This window comes from Channa argus, chromosome 18 (assembly GCF_033026475.1).
Source record: "Channa argus isolate prfri chromosome 18, Channa argus male v1.0, whole genome shotgun sequence".
NCBI classification, from domain to species: domain Eukaryota; kingdom Metazoa; phylum Chordata; class Actinopteri; order Anabantiformes; family Channidae; genus Channa; species Channa argus.
Genome location: NC_090214.1, coordinates 14,748,792 through 14,776,285, shown reverse-complemented (window position 1 = coordinate 14,776,285; position 27,494 = coordinate 14,748,792). Strand labels below are relative to the sequence as shown.

The following is a 27,494-nucleotide window of genomic DNA, read 5'->3' as shown; positions in this document are numbered from 1 at the left end:
TACGCCTTTCCTTGGCTTCATTATCGCGCTTTCATTGCAAAGATAGGAAAGTTCACAGGATGACTGCTGGGATCCAGAGGAAAATGTGTTTTCAGCTGATGAGTAGTGAAATTAGCTTGATGCAGTATTGATGAACATAGCAGCGGGCTATCTCAGGGTCTGATTATTTGAAGGGTGTGAATTATGGTTTTCTCGCTGCTCTGTCAGGGAATGGGAGCCAGACAGTGCTAGAGAGTGAGAGCAAGAGCAGATGTAGCTTGGCAGTGAGAGGTGAGTGACAGGAGAGGCAGCAAGACTCAGTGCTAATTGACTGTTGCGGATACTGAGCTGGGTACTAATTGGCCCTCCTGCAGAAAACAGCCCGTCTCTTGGCTGACAGGACGCCACTCTGCTTGGGACACACAGCTCAATTTTAAACCTGGTGCTGCAGTCTCCCTCACTTTCTCTCTCTCTCCCTTACGCTGTGTGTGTGTGTGTCTGAGTGAGTGTGTCTGTGTGTGTGTGTGTGAGTGAGTGTATGTGTGTGTGTGTGTGCTTAAAAGAAAATGTTTGTATTCTGTTTTAGCCAGACTACTCCACTTAACCTAAAGATTGATATATCAATCGGGAGAAAATAGGCCACAATTGATGAAACAAAGTTGTTTCAGGACCAAAAGTGCCAAATGTACTAGTTCAAGCTTAAACATGAACCTTAGCTGTAAAACACTATACGAACTATACTATACTAAGACACTGGCAAATGAAACTGATAATTAACAGGTTAATTGTTTAGGAGAAAACCCCATCACACACACACTCACACACGCATCAAGTACAGTCTTACCCGTGTAGTGTACGCAGCCTCTGGGTCATCTTCAAGGACTCGGGACAAACCAAAATCAGAGACTTTGCACACAAGGTTACTATTAACCAGGATGTTACGAGCTGCTAAATCACGGTGGACATATCCCATGTCAGAAAGGTACCTGCATTTGTCAACATAAATAAAAGGATTAAACCTAAATAATGATGCATTTGATAATAGAAACGTAGGTTTGTTGGAATCATTTGTACCTCATGCCAGACGCAATGCCACGCAGCATTCCAACCAGCTGGATTACTGTAAACTGACCATCATTCTTCTACAGAAAGGAAAGAAAAAGAATTTGTTTGTGGTGTCTAGACCTGGGCCACTTTACAGAGTCTCATAAAGAATGTTTAAGAGCGGATAAATTGTACACTGTTAATATGCACACTAATAAAAACATAGTTAATCGACCAATATAGTGCCTCTGCTCTTTACTTATATGCATTTGTTTTGTAATGATACAGTCTGCCCCTCGTGGTTTGACACAAAAACTGTCCAGACGGTGAAATGAAACCACATGGTTCAATGACCATGACCACGGTTCAGTGGGTGAGTTTTCCAGATAATTCAGACAGACAGAAGAGGGAAGACCTCTGCACTGACAAACAACACCAAAGCAGTCTGTTAACTGTCACTTAAATGTTGTCCTATAAAATGATAGCCACTAAGAATATTAACCTAGGGTAGCAACAAAGTCCATACCAAAGATGCAGCAGCACATCCAACTGTAAAACGCAATATAATCAACCAGGCATATTCGGTATCAGATGTGCACCTTTGTTCTTCATGTTATTGCTCCAATATATTAAAATCTGTTCTTGTCAATAGTTCTCCTGCTCTTTGGACAGACCTAAACCAAAGGTAAGGATTCCTCTGATCTTGCCCAGGGCTCAGTGCTGCACATTTTATACAACAAATCATGATGTATAAAATCACTGCCTCTGTTACAGACTCCTGTACAGCCATTAAAGTGAACAGGTCATAGCCATTTTCTCATTCTTCACCTCTAGCCCTGACTTAACCTTCTCTTTTGGGACCTTCAAATTTCCATACCCCTATTTTTATAATTAGGCCTTTCAATATTAAATAAAAATGATTTTAGGGCAAAGAAACTTTTATGTCAAGGACAAAGCATTTCATGCTGGTCAGGATGTAGCCCGCTGAAAGAGCTGGCAACCTTAATTCAGGTCACACCACTGACCAGTCAGTTCTTACCCAAAGACAGTGTTAAGCATCAGCTCTTTCCCATCCATGTGTAAAACAACCCACTTGTCCTTTCTCCACGTTTCTACAGGGAAGACATGTAGGTGAACATTCCTTCTCTCATGGTTTTAACCACACCTTCGGTCAATATCACTACTTTTCCACATCACCCACAGCATCCCATTTACATGTGAAATGAGACATTAAGCCAAACATGGATGTTATGTGCCTTATGGTGCATTGTCCATTGCTGAGACACCTAGTCCAAGAGTCAGTCCAGCCCCTGGTTTCCCCAAGGCTGTGTTATTTATATGGGCCTCTGTGCACCAACCATCCATGTAATTACTTCACAGGGTTTTCTGTGCTTGTCCCCCAGCTCCTCTACCTCCCCTCTGCCATCCAGGATTACATCTCAAGGCACACTAGACAGACATGTCAGCAGTTTCCACTGACCACAGGCCTGGAGCATGTCTCTCTGCCTTTTGTCTTGTAGAATCCTCCCTTTCCATACAGTCTGTATGAAAACATCAAATTCAGCATACCACCTTTGAGCTTTCCAGTCTACACTGCCTTTCAAATGAAACTACACCTCCAACACTCACTTCTCCCATATTTCCATAATGTCTTGAAATGAAAGCGGATTAACTAAGTTGCCATTAATATGCTGAATCATATGACCTTACTTCTTTCATTAGCCATCTGCTGCAGGAGTTTACCCTTTTTTTCATGCAGGATTTAGTCTTGTCTGCCAACTGAGCATCATGCCATTGTAACCAGTAAATGGGCTGGAGTGCTCTGGAGGGGGATCACTTAATTCAGACATTTGCCAGCCCGGTCTTTCATTATAGTTCACCTTCTCCACTCAACACTCAGTCCAAAAATATCTAGACCATGCAGCCATGATTCCAGTCTGGTTCTCAGTACATATGTTCTGTCCCAGTGATTCATCCCAGAGTCCAGGCTACTGATTTTCAAATTTGCAGAAAAGCTTTAAAATCTGTAATATCTAGACACCCGCACAGTGCTCCTTTGACAATTGAGTATTATCTATTGTTCCCAAGTGTTTTATACGGTGGCCATGAGAGCTCAAAGCGCTGCAATTTGAGAAAAGAGATGCAAATAGAAAAAACACAAGCAAATATACAACCACAACTTCACCAATTTGATAACACAGGCGCTGCATTTAGAAACGCACTACAAAAAGGCGTAATGTAACCAAATTGAGAACAGCGGTGCAAAAAGCCACAAAGCAACAGAAATGGCTCCAGAAGCAACTTCCAGGGGACATTTAGATTTGTAAATGTATTTTTTCTCCCGGAGCCATTTCTATTGTGTTGTGGCTTTTGCACCCCCTTTTCTCTTTTTGCATCGTGTTTTGTCACTTTGTTGTGTTGTGGCTTTTTGCAGCGCTGTTTTTTGCATGCGTTTTCTCAAACTGCAGTGCTTTGAGCTCTCTCAGCCACCATAGTCTCATCTTATGTACTGGGAAAAAGGGATACACCATGATATATTGTCGTATAATACAAAAAGAATTCATATTTGAAATTAACTACATAGTTGTATGATCACATATCGCATCACCATGAGCCTGAATGTGGTGGAAGGCAAAGCTCAGAGATTTCTTTGTCATTTGGAATGGTTTGGCAATAAATCACATGTGAATTAAACATCTGGGAAACTCATAGTTGTTTTTCCCCCTCACTTCATGCACCAACACCACCAAGATCGCGGCAGTTTTTTAAGGAGCAACAGTAACAAACTTATTTAAAGTTCAAGAAAGTTAGCTTTCCCCTTGGAAGATATATGTAAAACATCACTTATTGTTCTATAGCTAATTTCTGCTTGAATGTGTAGAATGATGAGCTATTAAACTGGAATAATAATAGTGTTGGCTGCCAATATCCTATGCCCACACAGTGATGTATCTCCATTACAAACCGCTCTCAAAAATGCATTTTCAATTCCACAAGATTAAATGTTTTTCCACTTCTGGGGTGATTGTCCTCCCAATTTGGCATATCAGCAAGTAGTGGCTCTTCAACACTGTGTGTTTGCCACTTAGTGCAGCCTGCTGAGGTATTTCAGAACAACTCTGATGATATGACTGAGAGCTAACTCCATTTCCTTTTAATACAGCCAAATATGCTGCACAAACATTCCTTTACGTCTATTCTTAAGAATTAATGGTGGTTTTCTTTACTCTGCTCTTTCCAGCGTCCAACTTTCTTGACTTTTCTTTATCCTCTTCATCTCTAGCTGCTCCATTTCTCAAACAATCTCCTTTAAATCCTTCTACTTCTCCAGTCCTACCTTAAGGAACGTGTCCAGTGATCCATTCTCCATGTATTCAGTGATGATCATCACTGGTTTGCCTGAGAAGTGAGGTATAAGAACATACATTACCAAAAAACAAATACTAAAAAATAATCTTTTTGAACCATTAGTTTGATGTTAATATACAGAACTTAATTAATAATAATTATGTAACGTAGATGCCCCCACTTAATGTTAATGGTATAAATCAACAATAGCAGCAAATCCACAAATTCAATTATTCCTTCCTCTCTAGATGATGAGTTTATATGCTTTTACATGCATATGTATTAGGAAGCATTTTATTGCCAAATTATCAATATTAGAAACTAAAATGTACATTTTATTTTTATATTATTTTGCTACTGAGGCATCAACGGAATATAACATTCTCAAGTAGACTTTTCTGATAAACCTCAGTTGAAGCTGTCAAAGCTCGTCTGACAAGTTAAGCCTGAGATTCCTAAACATCTTTGCAGCACTGCCATATCCTTCGTTCCAGTAATCCACATTGTGGCTTATGTTACACATCTAACATGATGCATGTTGGGCTCACACCCGAAAGGCAAAACACAGTATGTTAAATCAAACCAGAACATGCCTATCACTCACTCTTGGTAACCACCCCTTCCAGACGGATGATGTTTGGATGGTTAAACTGGCCCATGATTGACGCCTCCCACAGAAAGTCACGTCTCTGCTGCTCTGTGTAGCCAGCTTTCAAGGTCTTAATGGCAACCTGTATCTCTCTTTTCCCTGGCAGCCTCAGCGGTCCGCTGCACACCTCGCCAAACTCCCCTAAGACCAAGACACAAAGCTTGAGTGTGGCCCCAACATTTCAGTCCAACTTGACATAAAACATTCTTGTCCAGTGGCAAAGTAGCCCTGAATAGCTTATATTATGACATGTATATGTAGGGTGTTTTGGTATAATAATCAGAGGACTTAATTTTACCCAACAGATAATTTTTTTTTAAAACTGCAGAGATACATTTCTTTGCTTTTTTGACATCAGTATTTCAGTGCAATCTTACATTCTGTATGAATGATGGGCAACCATTGCTCAACTCTTAATTCAGTGCACATTTCCACAAAAAACATTATTGCACAGTATTGACCTTTTTCAAATGCTGTAAATCAACATGCTTGTCAGCAGAACCAAAACAAAATTTACAGCTATGTGAAATGTCTTTTTCCAGCAAAGTGTTACCATTGTGACTATACAATGACATGCAAATATGAATGTGACAGGTTTATGCAGGTTGAACAAAATATGAGTCACTGAGGAACTGCAGCAGTAATAAGATAATAGTCCTTTCCTTACAAGACGACATAATTTGGCTAGACTCAGTAGTGTCATTATTGTAGTGATTATTGAGTGTTTTCAGAATATTGTTGTATATTTAGCTAACATTAGAGGATTTTATAAGCATGCTTGACTAAGCAGGTTCACTTCAGTAGTTCAGACTGAACAACACTGTATTCTGTTATACATTCTGGCATAATTCATTCTAAACTAATGCTCAGAACAAAAGAACACCGTATCTGCAAGACACACACTCACCAGCTCCAATGATCCTCTCTATGGAAATGAAGGACACGTCAATCTCCTGTGCAAATTCATGCACGGCCTGGTTGGGATCTTCATAGGTGAGGGGGTCAATGTAGGTCCGCACCCCTGGGAACTTAACTGAACAGGCACAAACGTGGCATCATTACCATTTAGATTTCAGCATGAAGTCACACTTGTATCCACAGTACAAGGTAGACACACAAAGCATGTTCTCAGCAGTACTGGTCTATACTTGGAAGTGTTGTAAACATTGCCACAGAATATTTATTTATTTCATCATTGTTAACATCAATAGTATTTGAATCAAAGATCAATAGCTTTCAGGTTGCCCCGAAATAGTATTTCAATACACTAAAAGACACTTTTTTAGAGCGTTTTTATTTTTCCATCAATATGATAAACACCTTGTCCTCCGAAACATTTATCCAACCTTTTAAAAACATCACACCTAATCAAAGTACTTATCAAACTAATATTTTTATGTAAATGTAATTTTAGTCATTACTAGTAAATACTTTTCCTTTTTTAAATATTTTCTTTCATGGTATGACTCTGTATGACATATTTGCACTGTGCTATTTCTCCTGACTTTTAAAGAGCTGATGTTCCCGTCACGGTCAGCTCGGAAGCAAACAGATGGATTGTAGGATAAAATGCCAAAAATGTGGCCAAATATACTAAGCTGTCATGGTCGATAAATCATCAGAGCTTTGTGTGTCCTGTGGCAACATGGCTACCATGGAGCAGGTCTGTATCTGTGTCATTCAAAAAAGAGCTTCCACTACAAAACACTGTCAGCAGTACCTATCACACACACACCCACCCCCTCATGGGCCTACAAGGATGAACAAACTCATACAGACATGGCCGCTGTTTGAACCCTGTACTGTACATGTGGTGTAAATTTGAATGACTCTGAGGACACGCAAGTATGCACACACACACACACACACACTAAGTTTGGGCTTGTCTAAACTTACTGTGACCATTGTGGAAGTGCATTTTCTCCTCTTCAGGATCCTGCTTTGCTTTGCTGTAGCCGCACCGCCTGAGATGTAAGAGATACATATATGTCAGTATCAGTGCTGCCATAGAAATGCACGTGTAAAAGTACACTTTAAAATTATAAGAAGTAGACAAAACAATGGTAATACCTCACAGAAAACAGCTTGAAACAGTGCTATATTGTGAATAAAGCTAAGTATCACATTTTTTCTAGCCAGAACATACTCCTGACAATCAGTATTGTAATTTTTTTACATAAAGACAAAGATAGTGGTTTGGATCATTTATTTTTTAGCATCATCTAGCTTATACTATAGAAAATTCTACTAAACAATTTTTTGTCCAATCATTAGTTTGGAATTAAAAAAAGCTGAAAAAAAAACTGTACGGCCTTATGCATTTTATTTATTATTTACAACAAAGGTGACAAAAAATTGACTAAATTGTCTATAAAAATACTACAAAATTGCCCAGGCACAAACCCTTGGCCAACAAAACTTAAGTGCAAGATAAGCCTTTTATTTCATTTTTTTTTTGGCTAATTTGCTAACTTAAATTTAGAGGTTTGAAAAATATTGATAGAAATGCTGAAAACTACTAGGTTTTGAGATTAAAGCAAACAACTGCAGTTTCTTGCCCCCTGAGAAATCCCTTGTCAACAGATCAACTGACATTTGACACAGGAAAAAACAGTCACGCACCTTTTAAAAGAGAGCATGTAAAAAAATAAAGACCTAGAAAAAGAAAAAGGTTGTTCATAGAAATTCATAGAAACTGACTTCAGTCTGTTTACCCTCTGCTACACAGTGTCAAAAACAGTATTCATTTTTTGTGTTGTGTGGATGCCTGTGTGCATTTGTGCCCAAAGAGCTTCTATATGTCAATATTTGGAAAAGCAGCATCAGAGATAATGACAGATAACCCAGTTTAAACAGGGGGATTACTTTAAATGTGATCCTATAAGCAAGCATACACAGACCCACACACCCGCTGGCTTCAGAAAGTATTCTTCAGTCTTTGCACACTTGCAGACAATGCCAAGCTGCAGCTGCAGCCAAAGATTTTTCCACAATGTAAGTGATGCAATCATTTGAGACTGTAAAATTAAAATATGAGAATACAGTATGTTTAGGTTTTGTGTAGATGGCAGAACAACACACACGGCAAACACACACACACGGACACACACACACACACACACACACACACAAACACGGGCACACACACACACACGGACACACACACACACACGGACACACACACACACACGGACACACGCACACACAGGGGTCATGTCAATGTCTTTCCCATCAGAGTTTTCTGTAGCCAAGCTGGCTAGGAGGGGTTTGGTATGGGCAGCTGGATCGTCTGGGGGAGGGAAGTCTGTGTATGTGCATTATTTTTACACGTGTGTCTGCCTGAGGGTGTTTGTTGTTGTTGCTGAATCTGTTGAGTCAAGGGGTTTGAGCGCAGTCAGTGCCCAGCCAGCCCTTCAACTTCTTGCATGTCGGTTTTTACATGTTCATCAGTCTGTATGTGTGTGTGTATACATGTGCAGTGTTTTGTTATGTGTGTGTTGTCTGGGGGGGATCATGCAAAGTGGGGGTGGGGATATAGTGCATGGAGGGGGTTGGGATGCTTGTGTCCCAAATCTACCACTGGAAAATCTGAAATTCCTGTCTCTCTCCTCCCCCATGCAGAAACCAGACCGATTCTCATCTCTTTTCTACTAAACCACGGTGTCTCTGCGATTTGCCTCCTAATCCTTAAGTTTCACCAGTTCATCCACTGTCTGCTCATCTTGACATTCTGTTAAATCACGACACATTCAACAGCTCTGTGAATAAATTACTAAACAAGGACAAACTAAAATAACCAAAATGGGGACTTACTGGTTAAATGGATGGAGATTGTGAATGAAGATGAAACAAAATGTGTGTGGATGAATTCGATGTTAGATTTTGCTCGAGTTATGTGGAAAAACAGACCCTTAAAACATAGAAGTAGATCTGATTTGTGACAATTTGTGTTAAATATTTCACTAATAATATAGTAATTAATCACCCCCTCCTTTTTACTTGCACATTTTGAATTAATTTCATCTGGTCTATATTTGCATCTGGAAGGCTGTGGTCCTGCATGTGTGAAAATGATATCAGGAAATAGATTGTACCCATTGCAAGACAAGGTTAAGTAAAGGTCATAAAAGCCCAGAGGCTTGCAAATTCAACATTAATGTAGTGTATAATGCGTAGAGCACATACTACTGAACAGAGCCAAGTTTATTCACCAGATGTGCGGAGAATCCTCAGACTTCAATGCATTGACTCTATGAAGCTATAACCTAAAAAGCAACCCTTAATCCTGACCTATTACAAAACTCTAGCCTCAAGCCAATTGCAGCCTCTAATCTCATTAGCCTCCCCAACAACACTGATATATCTGGGTCAGAAATGAGATTTGACATTTGTCATTTCTGTTAGTCAGCAATCGGCCAGAGAAGGATAAGGCCCTGTCTTCTAAGATAACATATTGTGTGTGAACATATGCTTCAAGAAAAACTGTATAGGAGACTAAAGGATATACTTATATTTAACATTGTGAGCAGCTTTGTTCTTAAGAAGTTTATAGGCAGAATGATTCCTAAATAAATGATGTCATAATGCTCTGTCTTTGTAAAATTTAGTTTGTCCTTATTCCTTTGAATTGAGCAACGTCAGGAAAATTCACTCATCTTGCAATAACAGAACTTGCTCCAAGGACGAAAAGCTGAAGGATGTCACTACAAACTCAATTCACACATCAATTTCCTCAATAAATGCACATCATATAGACAGTATTGAAAATGTAGTCACTCATGCTCAATGTTAACGAATATTGATAAATTTAATTTAATGTATTACTTTCGTAAACTTTCATGGTTTGATTTTTTTTTTCCTTTATGTCAGCACTGTCCACATTTAATATCCTGCTTGATGTTAGCCACCATTGTTTTACCAGGAGAAAGATGAGTGTGGGCACCGTATATACTCACACCTGCATACACATCAATAAACCTTGCAAGCTTTTTCTGACTGCGTTTGTCTCCTCAGGTGTGTATTTATGTCCTACCGTCCACTGAGCAGGAATCCAGCAACTACCGCCAGTAGGACCAAAGCCAACGTGATGGCCACCGCCACAACTGATGCTTGGGCACGCTCACTGGTAGCAGTTACTGCCAAAGAAAGGGAATAAATAAAGAGTAAGAAACACTAACAGAGCATACAAGCACACATACAGAGAAATAAAACGACACCTGGCATCTATTGTCGATGCAGGCTCCAAAAACAGGTGGGAGTCATATACAAGCTGAACTTCGATGTACTGTCATGCTCTCTCTCTCTTATCACTCTCTTTCTCTCTCAGGTGTACTCACAGTAAGGGCTGGTCTGGAATTCAAATCGTCGGCTAAATGCTCCGTAGCCTGCTGAGGTCCTGGCTCGCACCTGTAATGCATCAGATCCATATATGTGACATCAAACATAGTAAATACTACAATGTACTTGTATATGTTGTTTATATAACGGTATAGTGAGCATGCCACTTCCACAAACCGTTTTTAAATGTTTTTTTTTTCATTTGTAATCTCATAATCAGTTCCCATTTTCCCAGAATTAACCTGAAAGATGTAGACTGAGGATGGCTTCAGGCCCTCCACCACCATCTCGGTTTCTTTGGACTTTATTATAGTGTAACTGGAATCCTGCTCCTGTCGCCAGAGAATGCGAGAAAGCTTTACTGTTGAGTAGGTCATTCATATGTTGCATGTATTTTCATTGACTTGATTCCATTCAATACAAATCATTCCATCATATTTTGAATATGTATGTGTATTCTTGCTTGCACCTGCATCTTTTTTTCCTATTCTTCCACACATTTCTATGGCTAAGCTACCTGTAGTACGTGTGTGAGCTTGAATGTGTCTAAGTGCGTGTGTGTACAGATCAGTTTACCTAACTGTAACCACATCAGGTTTAAACACAGCTAAATGCCCCCTCCATTAGCCTGAAGCCATTAGCTAACCACTGACCACAAACCCTGCTCAGCTCTCCTGTATACCTTTATTCTGACCTTCAGAGTGAAAAAAGGCATCAGACAATAAAAGAGAGAAGAAAGGAAGGGCACAGGAACAATGATCTGAATACAGGGATCACGTTGCACATCTGTAGAGCTCGTTTTGAAGTAAAGGTTTTCTCAGTGGACCTGATTTAAAAGCCACTTTATCAAAGCAAACTGGATGTATATTTAACGTGCTTGGATCCAATTACAACCATCTTGATCTGACAATTCCTCTAAAACAACTTGTTATATACAGCTGAGGAGTGGAATATTCTGTCAAGACAATATCCAGATAATAAAAAGCTAGTATGGGAAAACTTTAAAATAAAAATTAATAAGGAGTCTTTAAGTTAAGGTGTAATTACATTTCCTAAAAGACCAAGTCTAACTTTCACATTCCAATCTGCACAATTATTTCATAATGCATGAATAAAAGTTTAAGAAAAATAATAAAACTTTGTTACCTTTTCAAAATACTTGATCTCATACTCCAGGATGATGCCGTTGGGGCGATCAGGCTCCGCCCAGGAGACAGCAATGCTGGTCTTCCCTGTATGACCTTTCCTCACTACAGTCACTGGAGAGGGTGCTGCACACATAAACACACACACACCAAACTGAAAATATTGCACGACTTCAAGCATGAATAACAATTTGCATTAATTGATTAAAATACAATCTTCTTTTGATGTCACCTCGTCCTTTGATTTTGACATGCACAGAACTAATTGTAATGCTTGCTGTGACAGAGGTACGTTATGAAGCATAAGTGAAGATGAATCCATAGAAAAAAAAACAAAAAAAACAAAGGCCAATGACCAAAAATTATTATGAAGATGCTAGTGACAAGAGGTGGTTTACAAAACAAAAATGTACACTATGAGACTGTGTATTTGTCTTTGCTGTCATTTTATTTCTGTAATACAGGGCAAAGAAAAATAGTATGGTATTTTTCACCACATTTCCCCAGAGATTCTTGTTAGAATCCAAGTTTGTTAGTTACCACAGTTTGTCTGAGGTTGTTTGGCTCAGTCCACTGAGCTTTAACTGAACCGGGAGATTATTTTTGGTTCCAAAGCCGCTTTGCCTCTAAAAAAAAAGATGTCTGCAATCTGGCAATGAGGTGCACCTGCGCCTAATTAAACTATCCCTTTATATCTCACTATTTAGTACATGCTGGCAGAGTGTGGTCATGAAGTGTATGGTTCTTCACATCTGGCTTAGAGCATTTAGCATACTGAATTTGGCAGCCTGCAAAGGATGACAACACAAATTGTAAAACTGCTCCAATGCATTGAATAAACGAACACCATAAAAGCAGAAAACACAATAATTTCTGCAAAATATGTCCCAACTATTATATATGTTGAATTCATGTTTATACACACTCCTGTCTCCACTGTTGATATGATGGGATCAATCTTTTGTCTTGTTTTCATGTCTTCATGTCTAAAATCTTGTCATCAAAGAAGAAAACTTCATTTGGCCTAAGGGAGAAATTTGTATTCATATTTTGGATTTTTGGAATATTCTTTCTTTGTATTTTTTTTTCTTTAAGCTCTTAAGTCAAGCAAGTTCAGTGTGATTTTGCATCAATCATGGAAACAGTCCTGCTGTAACCTGACCTGTTGGCCCATCTCTCATTGGGACAGTTTTAGAGTCTCTGACACATAAAGAGCTTTTAACCAGGCAAAATGCTCCCTGAGGCAACATCCTGATAGTGTGTGTGTGTGTGTGTGTGTGTGTATTCCTTTACTGCAAATGCTAAACACCGTTTAGGTTTCAATCACCTCAGCAGAACTCCACAGGGAATAAATCATCGCTACAAACACAGTAACTGTATCCTGAGTGGATGGTCGCACAGAAGTGTTATCTGCAGCATCTTAAAAGCCTGAAACTAAAGACCAAATCACACACACACAAACACACACACCCACAATGCCTAAATGGTATAAAGGATTAAGGGGTAACAATACACCAAAACCTAAGTTTAAATCCTCCAGAAATGGGTGCAGTCTGCCTCGCTATATTTAATCAAAAGTTTTGTATTTTTGTAAGCCCCGTAGCGCTAACTTGTAAGTTGTTGGCTATAGCACACACTTGATTTGACTATCCACATCTAAAATACTAAGAATTAAAAACATACCGTACAGTTGTACTTGGCCATTTTTTTTCTTTTTACATTAGACTAAACGGCTTTCTCTCACCAAAAACCACAGATGCAGAAAACTCAAAGCAGCAATAGTCATCAGAGGCACCTTTCTAAACAATGTGATGCCTAAAAGTGGCACCGCTCAGCTACTGAGGCCAAACAAACAAGTCTTTTAAAATATGGCAGAAGAGGTGCTAAAGGAAGTGTTGGGGTTGGAGACAAGGGTTGGAAAAAAAAAAAAGTGAGAATCAAAAATGCGAGAGATAGTGCGTATGGGACATGGTGAAAGAGTATAGACAGGACCCCAGCAACACTTTTCACTTTTAGCAACAGAGAAGACAGTGGAATCACACTTCGTGGTTTAAACACACACACTTTGTGTTGCTTCTGCTGAGCACCTACAGCAACACTGAGAACAAATGAACACAGTCCTGATGTTTTGCCCTAATTTATGTCTGTCAGGCGATTTTCTGTTTTCTCCATCAGACTGTAGCTTTGAGACATCTTCTTTTTTTTTTTTAAACCAACAGAGAGGCTGGCAAAGGTTGTTAAAGCTATTCACCAGACGAGTGCAGCCCTCCAGTGTTACAACTCTGGCCTCAGATAAGAGCAATTTTATCACAGTGCAGAACATAAGCTTCTCAGACCGTTATCTGTCTGAACCATCAACAATATCAATACAGGCCTTCAACTATCTGGTTTATTATCCTTTAACTACCCTCAGAGAATGACAGAAAGATAGACTAAGACAGAATGAAAAGAAGAGATAGGAGACAGGAGAAAAATGGCTTTATTAAGGTTGTAAAGTACCAAAGCTGCTTTTGTCTCTTTTGTTTGCAACTTGACCTCCTACCTAACAGTAAGCGTTCGGCCTGTTGAACCAGCATTGGGTGGTGTCAGCCACTGAGACCACTCCTATTGGCTGTTCAGCTTCGCCAATCAGTGCGCCAGAAAAAGATCCCACTGTTAACAAAGCCAGTACAACTTGTACTGTCGTTGTAAACTCTTATCCGGCCGTCAGGTGATTGAGGGTGGTGTGAACACGGTAAGGTAAGGCTGCAGCGTTCAAAGTTTGTAAAAAACCTAGTAGCCTTCTGCAGAAACGTGTTCAGGTCACTTCTTATCAACAAGTGCTGTACTAGTACTAGTACAGCACTTGTTGACCAAGACAAACATGACTACATGGGCAGTTGGTTGTTGTTGGCACTAGTTTGTTGACGTCAGCTATGCGTGTCACAGCCCTAAGGCATAACATTCAACTTGTCAGTCCATGGAATTTGTTGTACGTAACTTCTGTCTTTCCTCATATTCGGTGTCAACTGTTTTCTGAATTACTATAAAGATCCACTGAGGATAGCACAATGCTAAGTTTGTGCCTTTTCAGTTTGTATGTAACGACATTCTGTGGAAAAGGTCCATGAAGTGACAAAAAGTACCACAATTTGACAAAAGCCACAATTTCACCGGGATCGGCTCCCTCCCGTTCCATCTCCATCGTGGTCGCCAGAGCTGATCACTCGTATTTGAGTGCTTGTAATTCCACTAGATGGAGCCACTTCAAAGACCCTTCTATAAACAGGACCTTTCTGTCAGGGTTATTGGGGACAGTCCCTGGACTACAGGAATGCAGATGAAAACTAAATCAAACTGCTGCTTGGGACAACTTGGGAAAGAAGTACAGGTTGCTTATTTACATGTTAGCTAATGAACGAGCTGCCCAGTAGCTGTTGACGACTGACAAGCCCACGGTGACTGCATGGTGAAGTGGCAAAGGCAGTGTTGCACAAATTGATTGATGCCAGAGGGCGTACTGTTAGAAAGGCACACAATGCCCAAAAATACCTTTAATGAATCCCACAGTGGATGAACCGTTCTGAAAGCCATCCAGGATCATAAAACCACAATAGTGTTGGATCAGGATTACTAGCAGTAATACTTAATATGTACTGGAAGATGCCACCTAACCACAAATTTAAGCTGCATATACTTTCTGCCTCCATGTGCCCCATGGCCAGCTTCTCTCCTTCTCCTCCCCATATCTGCTCTCCTCTGATCCACCAAGTGCCTCATCTGTCTTAGTTAAGTTCATTTTAGATTCCGAGCAAACACTCCAATAACAGTATCAACAGTATCTACTGTATGTCTAAAACTGCAAGTACCAGACTGTGCTTGTTTTCGCTATACCCACAAATTAATGTATCTCAATTATTTAATTCATTTGCTATTGTTATTTAATAATAGCAAAACAATGTTCGGGGCAATGTATGGGACAGTTACCACACCCTGAACCTACTCTGTGAACAGAATAAAAACACAAATGAACAGAAATAAACAGAAAAAAGCCAATCCACTGACACAAGCCTGAATGTTCTGTAAGCTCAAGCTTCCCTGTTATTTTATTTGGTTCTTATTAAATGTAATTTTTGTTTGTGTAAAAGGAATCAAACATCTACTGCATTCATCCCTCCACAAGATCTTTTTTGCTTTATCTAAACCTGAGATTCAGAAGCTTAGTAAATGTCTTTAGGTTGCATGGGTGTTCCTGCAGAACATTTGTTGATTCATTTTTCTTTTGAATTTGAATTCTACTACTCAATGCAGGTTGCTAGCCAGCTACGTTATCAAACTATGTATTCATGAGAAAGGCAACATCAAAGCAGTGGAAAATACCTGACTTGCCTTTTAAATAACTAAGCTACACCACAGCTAAACCAGAGTGTTTTTCACATTAACTGTTTGTATTAACTGTACAAACAGTTAATGTCTGCCATCTCCTTCTTGCCTCTTTAGCCTACCCCTCTGTTTATTTCTCTTTATGCAGCTCCACATGTTCTTTCCTTTTCATAACCTCATCATTTCTCTTTACTCTGCACTGTTGTTCCGTCCTTCTTTCCTCCTCCCTTCATGCATTTCTCTTGCTCTCCTTTCGAATACCAACACTTTATTATTCAGCAGAGCTTCACAGGGGCTTTGTGAAATCACCTATTTCATGGATCCCTTATCGAGTGTGACACTTCCCACACATCAAACGACAGATGCTCTGACTCGTTCTCTCTGTCTCTGAGTCTCCCTGTCACCTCCGTCTTTCTGTACTTTAGTCTCAGTATGTCGCTTTAGCCTTTTTTGCCCCCTCACAAGCTGACGCACAGTCAAAACACAAAGTCACACAAACGTTCTAAATAAATAAATAAATATAGAAAACATGTTTAGAGTGCTGTAACAGTCCTCAATGGGTTGTTCCTGCCACAAAGCGCAGCATCAGAGCATGTTAAACTGCTCATTACACTAAATGTTTTAGGATTATTGGTAACATGATTATCCTAATTAGTTTGGTAAATCACTTGAACTGAAGACCTCCGGTGATTGAAGTTCTAGGCTCGATGCAGTAATGTGGAATATGGAAAAGTTTGGACACCTTACAGTATTGTCTCTGTGATATGGTCAGAATTTTTAACAGAAGAGTCAGTTAATTAATATTTTTCAGCACTGTGTAAAAGCAGTCTTTAATTTCTTTGTACTCACGTTATAGATAAACAGGGTTTTTAAAACAGCAGACTTGTTGACCAGCATCAGAAGTCAGATCAAGTTCAATTGGACTAGTTGAAATACAATATACTACCTAATACCTAATGATTTTTTGTACACCTGAAATGGTTAAGCTATTTGAGACTGAACCAGAAGGACAAAAAGGAAGGATTTGGGAAAATCATCACAATAATGACTGTTTTATTATTGTGCTTTTTCTTCATTTATTTTGTTAATGTTCACATTCACCATTATGACCTTTGGAGGGGGAAGCACCTTCAGGTTTTACACACTTAACACCTCATTGTCACTGTTCAGCGTGCCGATGGAACCAAGCAAGTACTTTATAATACATAATATGTATCTTGTATTTGTTCTTCCTCCTTGTTTACATTAGTGTCCCCCAGTTTATTACTATTAGTATGTCTATCATCATCATCATCATCTATTTTTGTAACTGCTCCTAAGTGTTTCTAAAGTGATATAAAAGGTGCAGCCTTAACACATCAATGCCAAGAAGCAGCACGTTGTGTCTGTCTGGGACTCTCATAGCCATGTGTAATCTAACGTAATCCCTAATCTCCACTTGGTCCAGTGACTAACTTTAATCCAGATCCAACTCCAATAAACTCAGTGTGAGTTGTGTAGTCTGGTGTAATCCACTCAGTCTGCTGACATCCACAGTGACCACACAGTTAGAGGAATGACAGCACTTCAGTCTGTCAGACAACCATCTGCCTCTCTCTCTCTCTGTCTGTCTCTCCCTCACATTACAAACTGTGCCCATACTACTACTACTACTACTGCTACTACTACTACTACTACTACTACTGCTACTACTACTGCCAATGAGCCATCTGTTGTAAAAAAGTAGAACCAACACTCTTCAAAAATGTTTTTTCCTCCATTCTTCCCTCCAGATGGATGCCTTAATGCAGAGAGTATTTATCTCATATTTTTCTTTCATTAGACCGTGTGCTACCCATTTCATTACAAGAAAATAAAATAAACTACATAAACACATACCACCCATAAACATAAAAATGGGCTCCCAAAGCAGATATGAATTCTAATCTCTACTTAACTAGAAGGTAGCAAAGCATCCAGTATTCACAGCTATGTAGTGGGTAGTGGAGCTCTTATATTGTCCAATATTAAAGTGGTTTCTTATGTTTGGCAACTAAGCTGCTCACTTAAGTCTTGTTGGTTTAATGCCTTGCTCAAGCACACTTACAAAGATGTTCAAAGCTCCTCTGAAGTAGCATATAATTACATTTTGTCAGCAGCTACCGTACAAGCACAAAAAAAATTATACTATCTGAAGTTTTCTTTTCTGCTCAAAAATAGTACTTTCCAGACTAAAATTAATGTGAAATGCACATGTCATCAGCTTGATTCATCCTTGTTTATAGGCATGCAGAATAACATCTGCTAACACACAAAGCAGCCGCCACACAAACTGCAAACCAAGAGCTTTCATTATGGTACTGATTCCTAGCAAATCTCGTTGATGAAATGTACTGGCTAATTGAGTGCAAGCTGCTTTTTCAATGATATATTTGGATGCAAAGGCAAAAACAAAAAAGGCTCTTAACTGAGCAATTGTTCCCTCATTCACTGCAGGAATGGTGCACAAGCAGAAATTAATACAGCGATAGATCTGTTGTACAAATACTGTGATAATTTGATCATCTGGTGTCTTTGTTTTCAGACCCAGATATTCGCGCCTGGAAACTGACAGGCAGGTTGATGTGTGGCAGTTTCAATAAGGAGGGAAGAAAACAGAGTCACGACAAAATGGTGATTTCTGTTGGGAAATTCAGAATAGGCCTGAATACTAAGAGAAAAAAAAATGGGACAGCTGTGGTGCTGATTGGAGAGCTCATGGGGATGCTGTGATTGGCTAAAAAGCATGCATGAATGGCTGTGACAGATCTGGCTTAACATACCTGCCTGATTGGTTGTCACATTAAGTGACACATACTGCTTTGCATAGTCTTTGGCCAGCTCTGACACCCCGTTGACAGCTTCAAGCAGGAAGCTGTAGTTGGTGTGTGACTGCAGGTCGGCCACCATCACAGAGGTGTTTGACAGACCAACACGACGTGGTAGAAAACGGACATTAGGGCCGCATTCTTCTAAACCTCTTCCCTCTGGCAAGACCCGTCTGCACAGGATGTTGTAGTGGACATCCTTCCTGCCACCTGTCTCCAAGGGAACAGACCACTCCAGGAAGACGCTGGTCTCATTGACATTGGAGATTGCATTACGTGGTGCAGAGGGAGGACCTGAGAGAGATGAAAAGAGGTCAGAAGGAAAAAACAAAACAAAAACATTCACCATTTTGATGCACAAATAGAAAATTGTCAAGCCTAGTTAGTGTCTTGACTTTTAAAAGCATGACATCCAAAAGGAAAAGTAAGTTTGTGCTGCTCACGGTTGAGCTCTGAAAAAGAGCAGCAAAATCTGAAATAGAAGTAGAAAAAGTAAAATATTTGTATATTCTCACGTGTGCAAGCCATATAAGGAGGGTCGGAGTCAATCTTATAGTATCCATCTTCACAGCTGCAAGCAACGGCTCCTGTCTGCCTGGCTACACTGTGAGGAGGACATTTACTGCAGGCCAAGGAGTCCAGCAGCGAGCGGTAAAACCCCACTTTGCACACTGAAAAATGAGGGTGAATTGCGGTGAGATGATAACAGTGGATGTACAAAAATGTAGAAATTATGTGGTGAGAATTTTTAAAAAGTCAGAGAGAGAAGCAGGGCAGCATGGTTATTTCCTTAAAAAAAAAAAAAAATGGAGGTCAGCATTACAGAAGTAGAAAAATCTCCCCGAGAGGTTGTGGTTGTTTTGAAGTCCCTCATCAGATATAGTTCCACAGTTACAGAGTAGAAATTAAAGAAGCAACTTTCACCAATGTTTTATTTAGTTCCTTTGAAATTTGATTTCTCTTATATCTCTTAAATCCCTCTGGGGTACATTTGTTTTATCAATCCTGTGCAATTGCTTCCTATTGTGGGGTTTCCCCTTTGTTTTTATAGCCAGTCTTCTGTTCAGTGATTCGTAACCAGCACCTGATGCACTGTTTGCACTTGCATCTGCTGCACAATATTGCACCCACCCGGCCCCATATGTGCAACATACACAAACAAATATGAGCACAGAAACGGCCATAATCTCTGTACCTCCCAGACAAACTCACAGTGAGGGGGGGTGATCTAAGTGGGGCAGGTAGACAGAAGGGTGGCACAATCAGAATGTTAACGCGCAAGAATACATCAACAACCTCTTTCACCATGGCTGCACCCCCAAGCCAACCAATCACTTGTCACAGAATCATTTTCTTCCTGATTTTGCTGTTGTACTCAGACAGATATAATTAGACACATGTTACAAAGGATGAAATACTAACTGGGTAATAGACTTCTGATAGGCAAAGTTCCAGATTATTGTGTCCATAAATATTGAATAGTCACTGACAAATTTCTTAGTGTGGTGTTGTGAGGAGGAGAACAGAGGTGTACTGGACATATGTGTTTGTCCTCTAAGGGCTGTAAGGTTAGGGGCTATTGTTTCCACTGATTGCTTCTTGACATGGCTCGTGTGAGGTCCATTTACTACAGTTTTGATTAAGAATTGCATGATACATTACACATACATGGGGGCAGTAGGATAAAAGACAGGAGAAAATATGGGAAGGAAAAAAGGACATACAATAAAATAGGGAAAAAATATTGTGGGAAAAGAGAAAGGGATAAAGAAAGCAAGTTTACAAAGGATGTGGTGAAAGGATGAGACAGAAGAGCAGTGGAGAATTTTGTGTGTCTGTGATTGTGTGTGTTTTGGGCAACAGTGGCTCTGATTCACCTTGACGGAACCTTGGTCTGTTGTCATGGAACATTAGAGCTGAAAAATTCCCCCCTCTGTCCCGGATCTCTCACCTCTGCCACACACACACACACACACACACACACAACTGGGAAGCATTTCATGAAAATGTGTGTGTAAGCTCCAGACTTTGCTATTGAGGCATTCAAGAAGCTGGCCTAGTTTTGTCTGAGCAGACAGTAACACAGCTGATGACATACGTTATGCTTAACAGAGCACAGACACACATATATATGTCTCGAGTTTACTCAGATGCTATAATGATAATAGAATTAATTTTTCTATTTTTTAGTGCTAGTGGGATACATTGGGAATTGGAGACTACAGCTGTACTGATTGTGACTTCTTTACTAAATATATGTTCTATTGAATTTCCATTATTTATTCGTGAATTAATACTTCATCATTGCAGTTTGTGATGACACTTCTACCTTTTCGTTCTTTTGCCAACATATTGGACACACTTGATTCTTTGTGTATTTCAGCTTATTGCCACACACACACACACATTTATGGTTGCATATAGATTTATTGCCATAGTCTGGTGTCTGGCTCTCCTTGACTCGATCCTCCAAATCCCCAAGGCCAAATCAATAAAAATAGGGTGACAGCTCATTTCACATATACAGACAAAGGAGAAAAAGTAGAGTGGAGAAGAGTAAAAACAGAAGCAAGGAAAACTAGTGACAGAAACTAAAATACTGCTCTGGGTTTATTAATAATTTTAGATGCTACTATCAGATATTCAGATACCACAACAGTAAAACTGTGATTATTTTTATTTATTTATCTTTATTTTTGGTGCTAAGCTCTCACCACCTGGCGTGTCTGTGTTGTACTCCCTAAAGATCAACTGCCAATCAAACAGTGTGTTTTGAGCACAGTGAAGATCTTCTGTTCATCAAGTTTTAGGTTTGTATAGATTTTTTTCTTTTATATTTGCCTGTTGGCCACTGTCACTGCCAGCTGTCACTACTGAGGACAGCGTTCTATTTATACCACTCACATGGAGTATATATCATTTAATATTCATTATGATCCAAGAGTTTTTTTTTGGGAAAAACTGAGTGAAATGGTAAAGTTTGACCTTTACAGTATATGTAAATAAAACTATGTGCATTTGTTTTTTGATAATGTTACTGTTTACCATTTGGTAACACATTTGATAATACTGTGACAAAGATTAGATGGTACAATTTGATTACATTAAAACCATTGATGGAAATGTATTTCCACTGGAAGATACAAACAATTATAAGAATGATATAAAGATTTGCAATTAAAATGTGCAAATTTCTGATTTTAAAAACAATCCATTGCATGGTGCTTCAATGAAAGCCAATGCCAGCTGACTAATAGTCACCACCAGAGTAGATGTTAAGGAAGTTACTATCACAAATTTTTGCTCATTTCCATTCAGGGTAAATAGATTACCCATGCATTGTAGGGAACGCAAACATATAAAGAAATTATTGACAGACATGTATCGTTAGACATGACAGCATGCTTGCAAATGAATATAATATGGAGTGAAATTTGTGTTGCCTTTTTGACATATTTCACCTAATTATGTGTCTAAGGATTTGCCACACTCAGGGAAAAGGGGCATGAAGGCCAGGGCAACTAATTGAAAGCTAAAACTGGAATAAAGCAATTACAATAATTAATACTGTAATGTAAACAGTATGTTCAACAAGAAAAGCACAAAGTACAGCTGACTATATATTTTACTAATTGTTTCTACATCCTGTACATACAAATGCCTCTTTGTATTACTGTATACTGTATATTTTAGCAATGCCATAGTGTGGCTTTAATAGGTTAAAGTATCCAAGGTAGTACCAGTAGCATACCCCTGAACATTTAAACCTAGACCATTTTATGTTATAGCTTAATAGTACCAGTTAATGTGAAAAAAATTCAATTAAGTTGTTTATTTAATGACAATTTTCTTCATCTCACAAAAAAATGTATCGCTTGTCTTGTTAGATGTGTAAAATAATATGTCTCCATATAGGCAGAAAATTAGATCTGTGGACCAGGTGCTTTAACTCTGTAATGGTCTTTATGAGACACACCCACTCATAAATATATTTGTACATGATTTTAAACACACACACAGACACAGATACACACAGACACACACACACACACAACCTGTGGTGGGATTAGTTATGGTCATGGCAGGCTGAATAAAATGGGTCATTCCTCATTGTGAATACAACTTGAATAGACTGTGTTGGTGGCATTAGGGTGTATGAGTGTGTGATTGTGTATGTGTGTTGCCCTTGGGCGAGCTGTCTCTCTGATGCCATGCAGCTCTTAATGCAAAGCACAAAGGCTAATAGGTAATTAATATGCAATACACACTAATGTGGCTGTATACATTTGTGTGTGCGTAAGAGCGGGAGAGAGAGGTTAATACGTAATTAATATGCATCACACACTGGCATCCCAGGCAATTAAGGATCCAGTGGTGTCCTGCTTCTTAACGAGCATCCTCTTTAATTGCAAAACATTTCACTGTAAACATGTTGATTTATATGACTGGCTGTCATTTGGTGGGATTAGAGAGAGTAAGTGATTAAGGCAGAGGGGAAAGAGACAAAGGGAGAAAGGGCTATGAAACACAACAGGAGTTGAAGTTAAGGACCACATAGAGTAGGATACTGGCTTTAAATTTATTTCCATAAGCACAGACACATGCATACATACAGACTATCAATGTATGATATGGTAAAAAACAAAACAAAACATAAAAGCCATAGGATCAAGAGTCTACTGGCCCAAGTTGCATATTCTAGCTTTAAGCTACAGTCTTCACTGCCCAGCCCTTCCTCTCCCCGCTGTGCTCCACTTTGCTACACTCTGACACACTGGGTAGTCATCCTTATGAGTTTACAATGTGCTGTTCAATGACAGCACCTCTCCAAGTTATATGTTTTAGACCATACAGTATTTCTACTAAAGGATACACAAAAATACATTTAAAAACACAAAAACAAAGTACAAAAAAAGTTAGACATCTTTAAACAAAGTTTAAGCACTATGATGTAAAAAATATTTTATTAGAGGTAAATGTCATGCTTCAGAAACATTCCCAACTAAAGGCCCTCAATGTACCAAACTACATTTTGATGTTAAAACTGGTCATGTAATATAATGTTATGTTATGTTATGTAAGATGTTTTAAGCTTGTAATCGTTTCTGTGAGAAAAATCTGCTTTGGTAAGTGCAAGTGGCCAACTAATATTAGAAAATAAAATAACTGAAGAGGTAGCTAGATTAGCTTACAGTCAGTCATGAGTGGTCATTTTCAAAATTAACACCATTTCCAACAGCTCCCTTAAGACAATAAAAGCAACTATGAATTGCCTCCGCTCTTAGTGGTCATCAGTCTGAAACCTGCATTATCCCTAAAACTATTTAAAACACATCCAGACACACTGGTTCAATAGGTTTCTTTACTCCAAATTGTGTGGTGGAACAATTCTATAATGTATACTTACTTTACAGTAGTTATGTTCTACCACTGCATGTCAATAAGAGTTATTAATATAATTAAACAAAATTTTAAAAATCCAAATAGGTACATTTCCATCTATCCTGTTGCTCTTCTAACTGTAGATAGATTTTGCAGGTTTGATATAAAAATACATTTGAATTTGAATCCAATGCCTGTGTTGTTAACACATACTATTGTGAACTAATAAACCAGCCAAAGAAACTCAGTAAATATCCTGTTCCTGTATTTGTCCCCCAGTGGGCTACTGGCCTAAGGAACATAAACACAGCATGTGCGAGCCTATTCGTTTGTGTATACTGTATGTACAAGGGTTTCATACCTTCATGTATTATTGTTTTATTAATGTTTGTGCATGCCTCTGCATGCGTATGTGCCGAAGCATGTTCATAGCTGTATATGCCTGTGTGTGAACACTAACAAAGCCAGATGATAATACCATAATATTATACAATCAAGTCAAAGGGGACTTCCTGTCTGTTGAATGAGAGAAGTGGTCATTGTTCAGCACACATTTATTCTCACAATCAGGCCACAAGAAGAAACCAGAAGGTCAAGAAGGTAAAGCTGGCTTTCCAACATACCAAACACTTTAAGGGACAAAAGTCTACAAAGGGAGATTAAATGCCAGCACTTTATCACAAAGGTAATTCAACTGTCAAATAATACTGACCATATTGTTGTGTTGTGAAATTGTTCAACCATGAGCCTAGATTACAAGCTAGCATTAAAATATTAAAGAAAAATTACATCACACGTGTGCACTTGAGAAACTTTTTTCCTGTAATGGACAAACAGCAGCATACATAAATTACAAGCACCCACTTTTTAGGTTTGTAAGGGTCAGGATCTGAGTAGTATTACTAGTATTACTAGTATTACCATAATCCTGAGTATTGTGATCTGGTGGAGGGGGAGAAATACAGTAAATGGTCTAAATGCAATTATTGTGCATGTTGGTTGTGACTCTAATAACATTTTTATTTGACCATTCAAATACAAAGATGCAGTTTCTGAGTGCACAGTGTTGTGTATAGAAGATCTCACTCTGATCTCACTCGATTGTACAAATAATAATAAATAAATAAATAAATAAATAAAAAGGAAACCATGTCAATGATATGCACCTGTTCTTGCATAACTTATTCCTTTAACTGTGTCATTTGGGAAACTCATCACCTGACCTACAGGTGTCTGCAACTGCCAGTATAACCAGTCCTACCAGCCACAGCTGAGTAGGCCACTGGAGATGACCAGGCTTTCATGGAAAGAAGGTGGCTCAGCTGAATGAAGCATGTTATGAATATTTCACCGACTGCATGAATATGTGCGTCTGTGTGTTGGGTCTGGTACTTAGGGGTAAAAGGGAGGATGCACTTCTCAGAAAGTCAGTTTACCCAACAAGCACTCAGGAAGCACTTTAGTTGTCATGACAGCATCACCACGTAGAGATGATGGAAGGATGGAGAGAGAGGGAGTGGGGAGGAAGATGGAGGAGGGAGAAGGAGATGCAGGGGAGAGTACAGAATAAGAGTAGTGAAAGAAGCCTGTAGCAGTTCCCAGCTGAATAAGATCTAAAAAGATGAATGGCGGCTCTTTCCATGATAAATTCAGCCGATTCATATTTCAGAAGATGATGGAATCAGAAAACCTTCCTGGCACTTGCAGATTTCTGCGTTATCATTCACCATACTGCCATGTCTCTCGAGCAATTCAGGGATGACAAAACTTCAATACTTCAATAGGGGAACTGAATACTGTTTAACTCAAATGGTAATACTTTAAAAGACAGATTAAAATCGCTAAAAGGGAGCAAATATTTAACTTGTAATGCCACTGGGCCTTTGGGAATCAGTGTGTTTTGAGGAATATTAAAAACCAATAAGCTGCTAAATATTCAGCTAACAAGGCATATGTGAATATCTACATTAAAGATGTAATACAATCATTGTGATATGGAAAGAAAAAAATACAGCAATAAAGAATCGTAATTATAACTACATTTATACTGGGAACTGGGAATTTACTTAAGTTAAGGTAAACAAACATATTTGTGATACTGGGTTTTATATTTTTACAATAGTCAAAATAATACATGTAATGTAGTTAGCTATTTAGATAACAAAATAACCCTTTAAAGAAAATAAAAGATGTTGGAAACCTAATTTGTCTTCTTCTTTATGGGACTAAGGAAATGTTGTGAACACTGTATATAGGAGATCAGGTACGGAATATGTACATTTTAATTAAAATGTCATAGATAAACAAAATGTTTTTAGGTTCTCATTAATGTTACTGGACAATGATGTACCTACAAGATCTTGTAAATCCCATGTGAGAATGGCCAAATGTTTGGCATCACTCAAACATTCATATTAAAAAAGAAACTGATCAATTGAATGAATAAGCAATGCAACTCACATAAAGGTGGTGTTTGAACACAGGCGGGTGATGATATTAATCATATTGAAATGGCAGATGCTATCATGGTCATGTATCTCTGTGTTATGCAATTGACTGTAATAGCCCGGTCGCCACACCAGCAACCACAAGCCTCACACTGTTGAATATTCCATAATTCCCTGGAGGGAAAAAGCAGAAAGCCTCTTCACATTACTACACCAGTGAGACAGTTTCTAGTGGCAGCACCACCACCACGACCAGATCGAGTTTGACATATGCCGCAGTGACGACTGACAGGCAGGCAAACACAGAGGAACATCAGGGAAACCCTGGCACTAAAACAACATATCATCAGGGGAAAACCAGCTCAATCCTTGGCACGCTTAAGATGACACTTGGTGAACGAAACAATTTTATTATTCTTGCAACTGTCAGTTTATCATCCCATGCAATTCTTTTAAATGATGATACCAGCAGTTGTCCTCGTTTTCATTTGTATTCCTTATCCTTTTGACTCTCCTTGGTCTACTTATACCCTCCCCCAACTTTGCCTTCTCTCATCCCCTCACTTGCTACCCATCTTCTATCTCCAAATCTGTCTTTTTTTGTGTGTCACATTAATTCAGTGCAGCCTGAATCCAAACATCACAAAGCTGTCAATCCCAGGATTCCATTCAGTTCTTATTTCATCTCCCCAACATGACATTCAGCTCTTATCCTATCATTCTAACATTCTTGTCAGCCCTTATTCTATTATTCCAACAGTGAATCCAGACTCATTCCACCGCTGGGCCACTCCTCTATGTCTTTGTTCCATCACATTAGTCAATCATTTAGGTCTTTTACAATCTTTGTAAAATGTGCATTGCAACATCACATCCTGGTTCCAGTCTTATGCCAGCTTTGAGAAACCCGAATACGCTGGAAATAGTGTGTAGTGTAATCTCAGGCTACTGATGC

General features: G+C 39.0%; 1 protein-coding gene across 1 annotated transcript in view; it reads right to left on the bottom strand.

Moving 5' to 3' along the window:
• Positions 1-27,494, bottom strand: part of LOC137103933 (ephrin type-A receptor 5) — a 54,386-nt gene that overhangs the window by 10,439 nt on the left and 16,453 nt on the right. Inside the window, exons 4-15 of the mRNA XM_067484693.1 lie at positions 19,226-19,381; positions 18,666-19,004; positions 11,504-11,628; positions 10,600-10,689; positions 10,357-10,426; positions 10,053-10,155; positions 6,917-6,984; positions 5,928-6,053; positions 4,976-5,161; positions 4,361-4,422; positions 1,054-1,121; positions 824-965 (exon numbers count right to left, since the gene is read on the bottom strand). Coding sequence (XP_067340794.1) covers positions 824-965; positions 1,054-1,121; positions 4,361-4,422; positions 4,976-5,161; positions 5,928-6,053; positions 6,917-6,984; positions 10,053-10,155; positions 10,357-10,426; positions 10,600-10,689; positions 11,504-11,628; positions 18,666-19,004; positions 19,226-19,381 — 1,535 coding nt within the window. The remainder of the gene's footprint in view (positions 1-823; positions 966-1,053; positions 1,122-4,360; positions 4,423-4,975; positions 5,162-5,927; positions 6,054-6,916; positions 6,985-10,052; positions 10,156-10,356; positions 10,427-10,599; positions 10,690-11,503; positions 11,629-18,665; positions 19,005-19,225; positions 19,382-27,494) is intronic.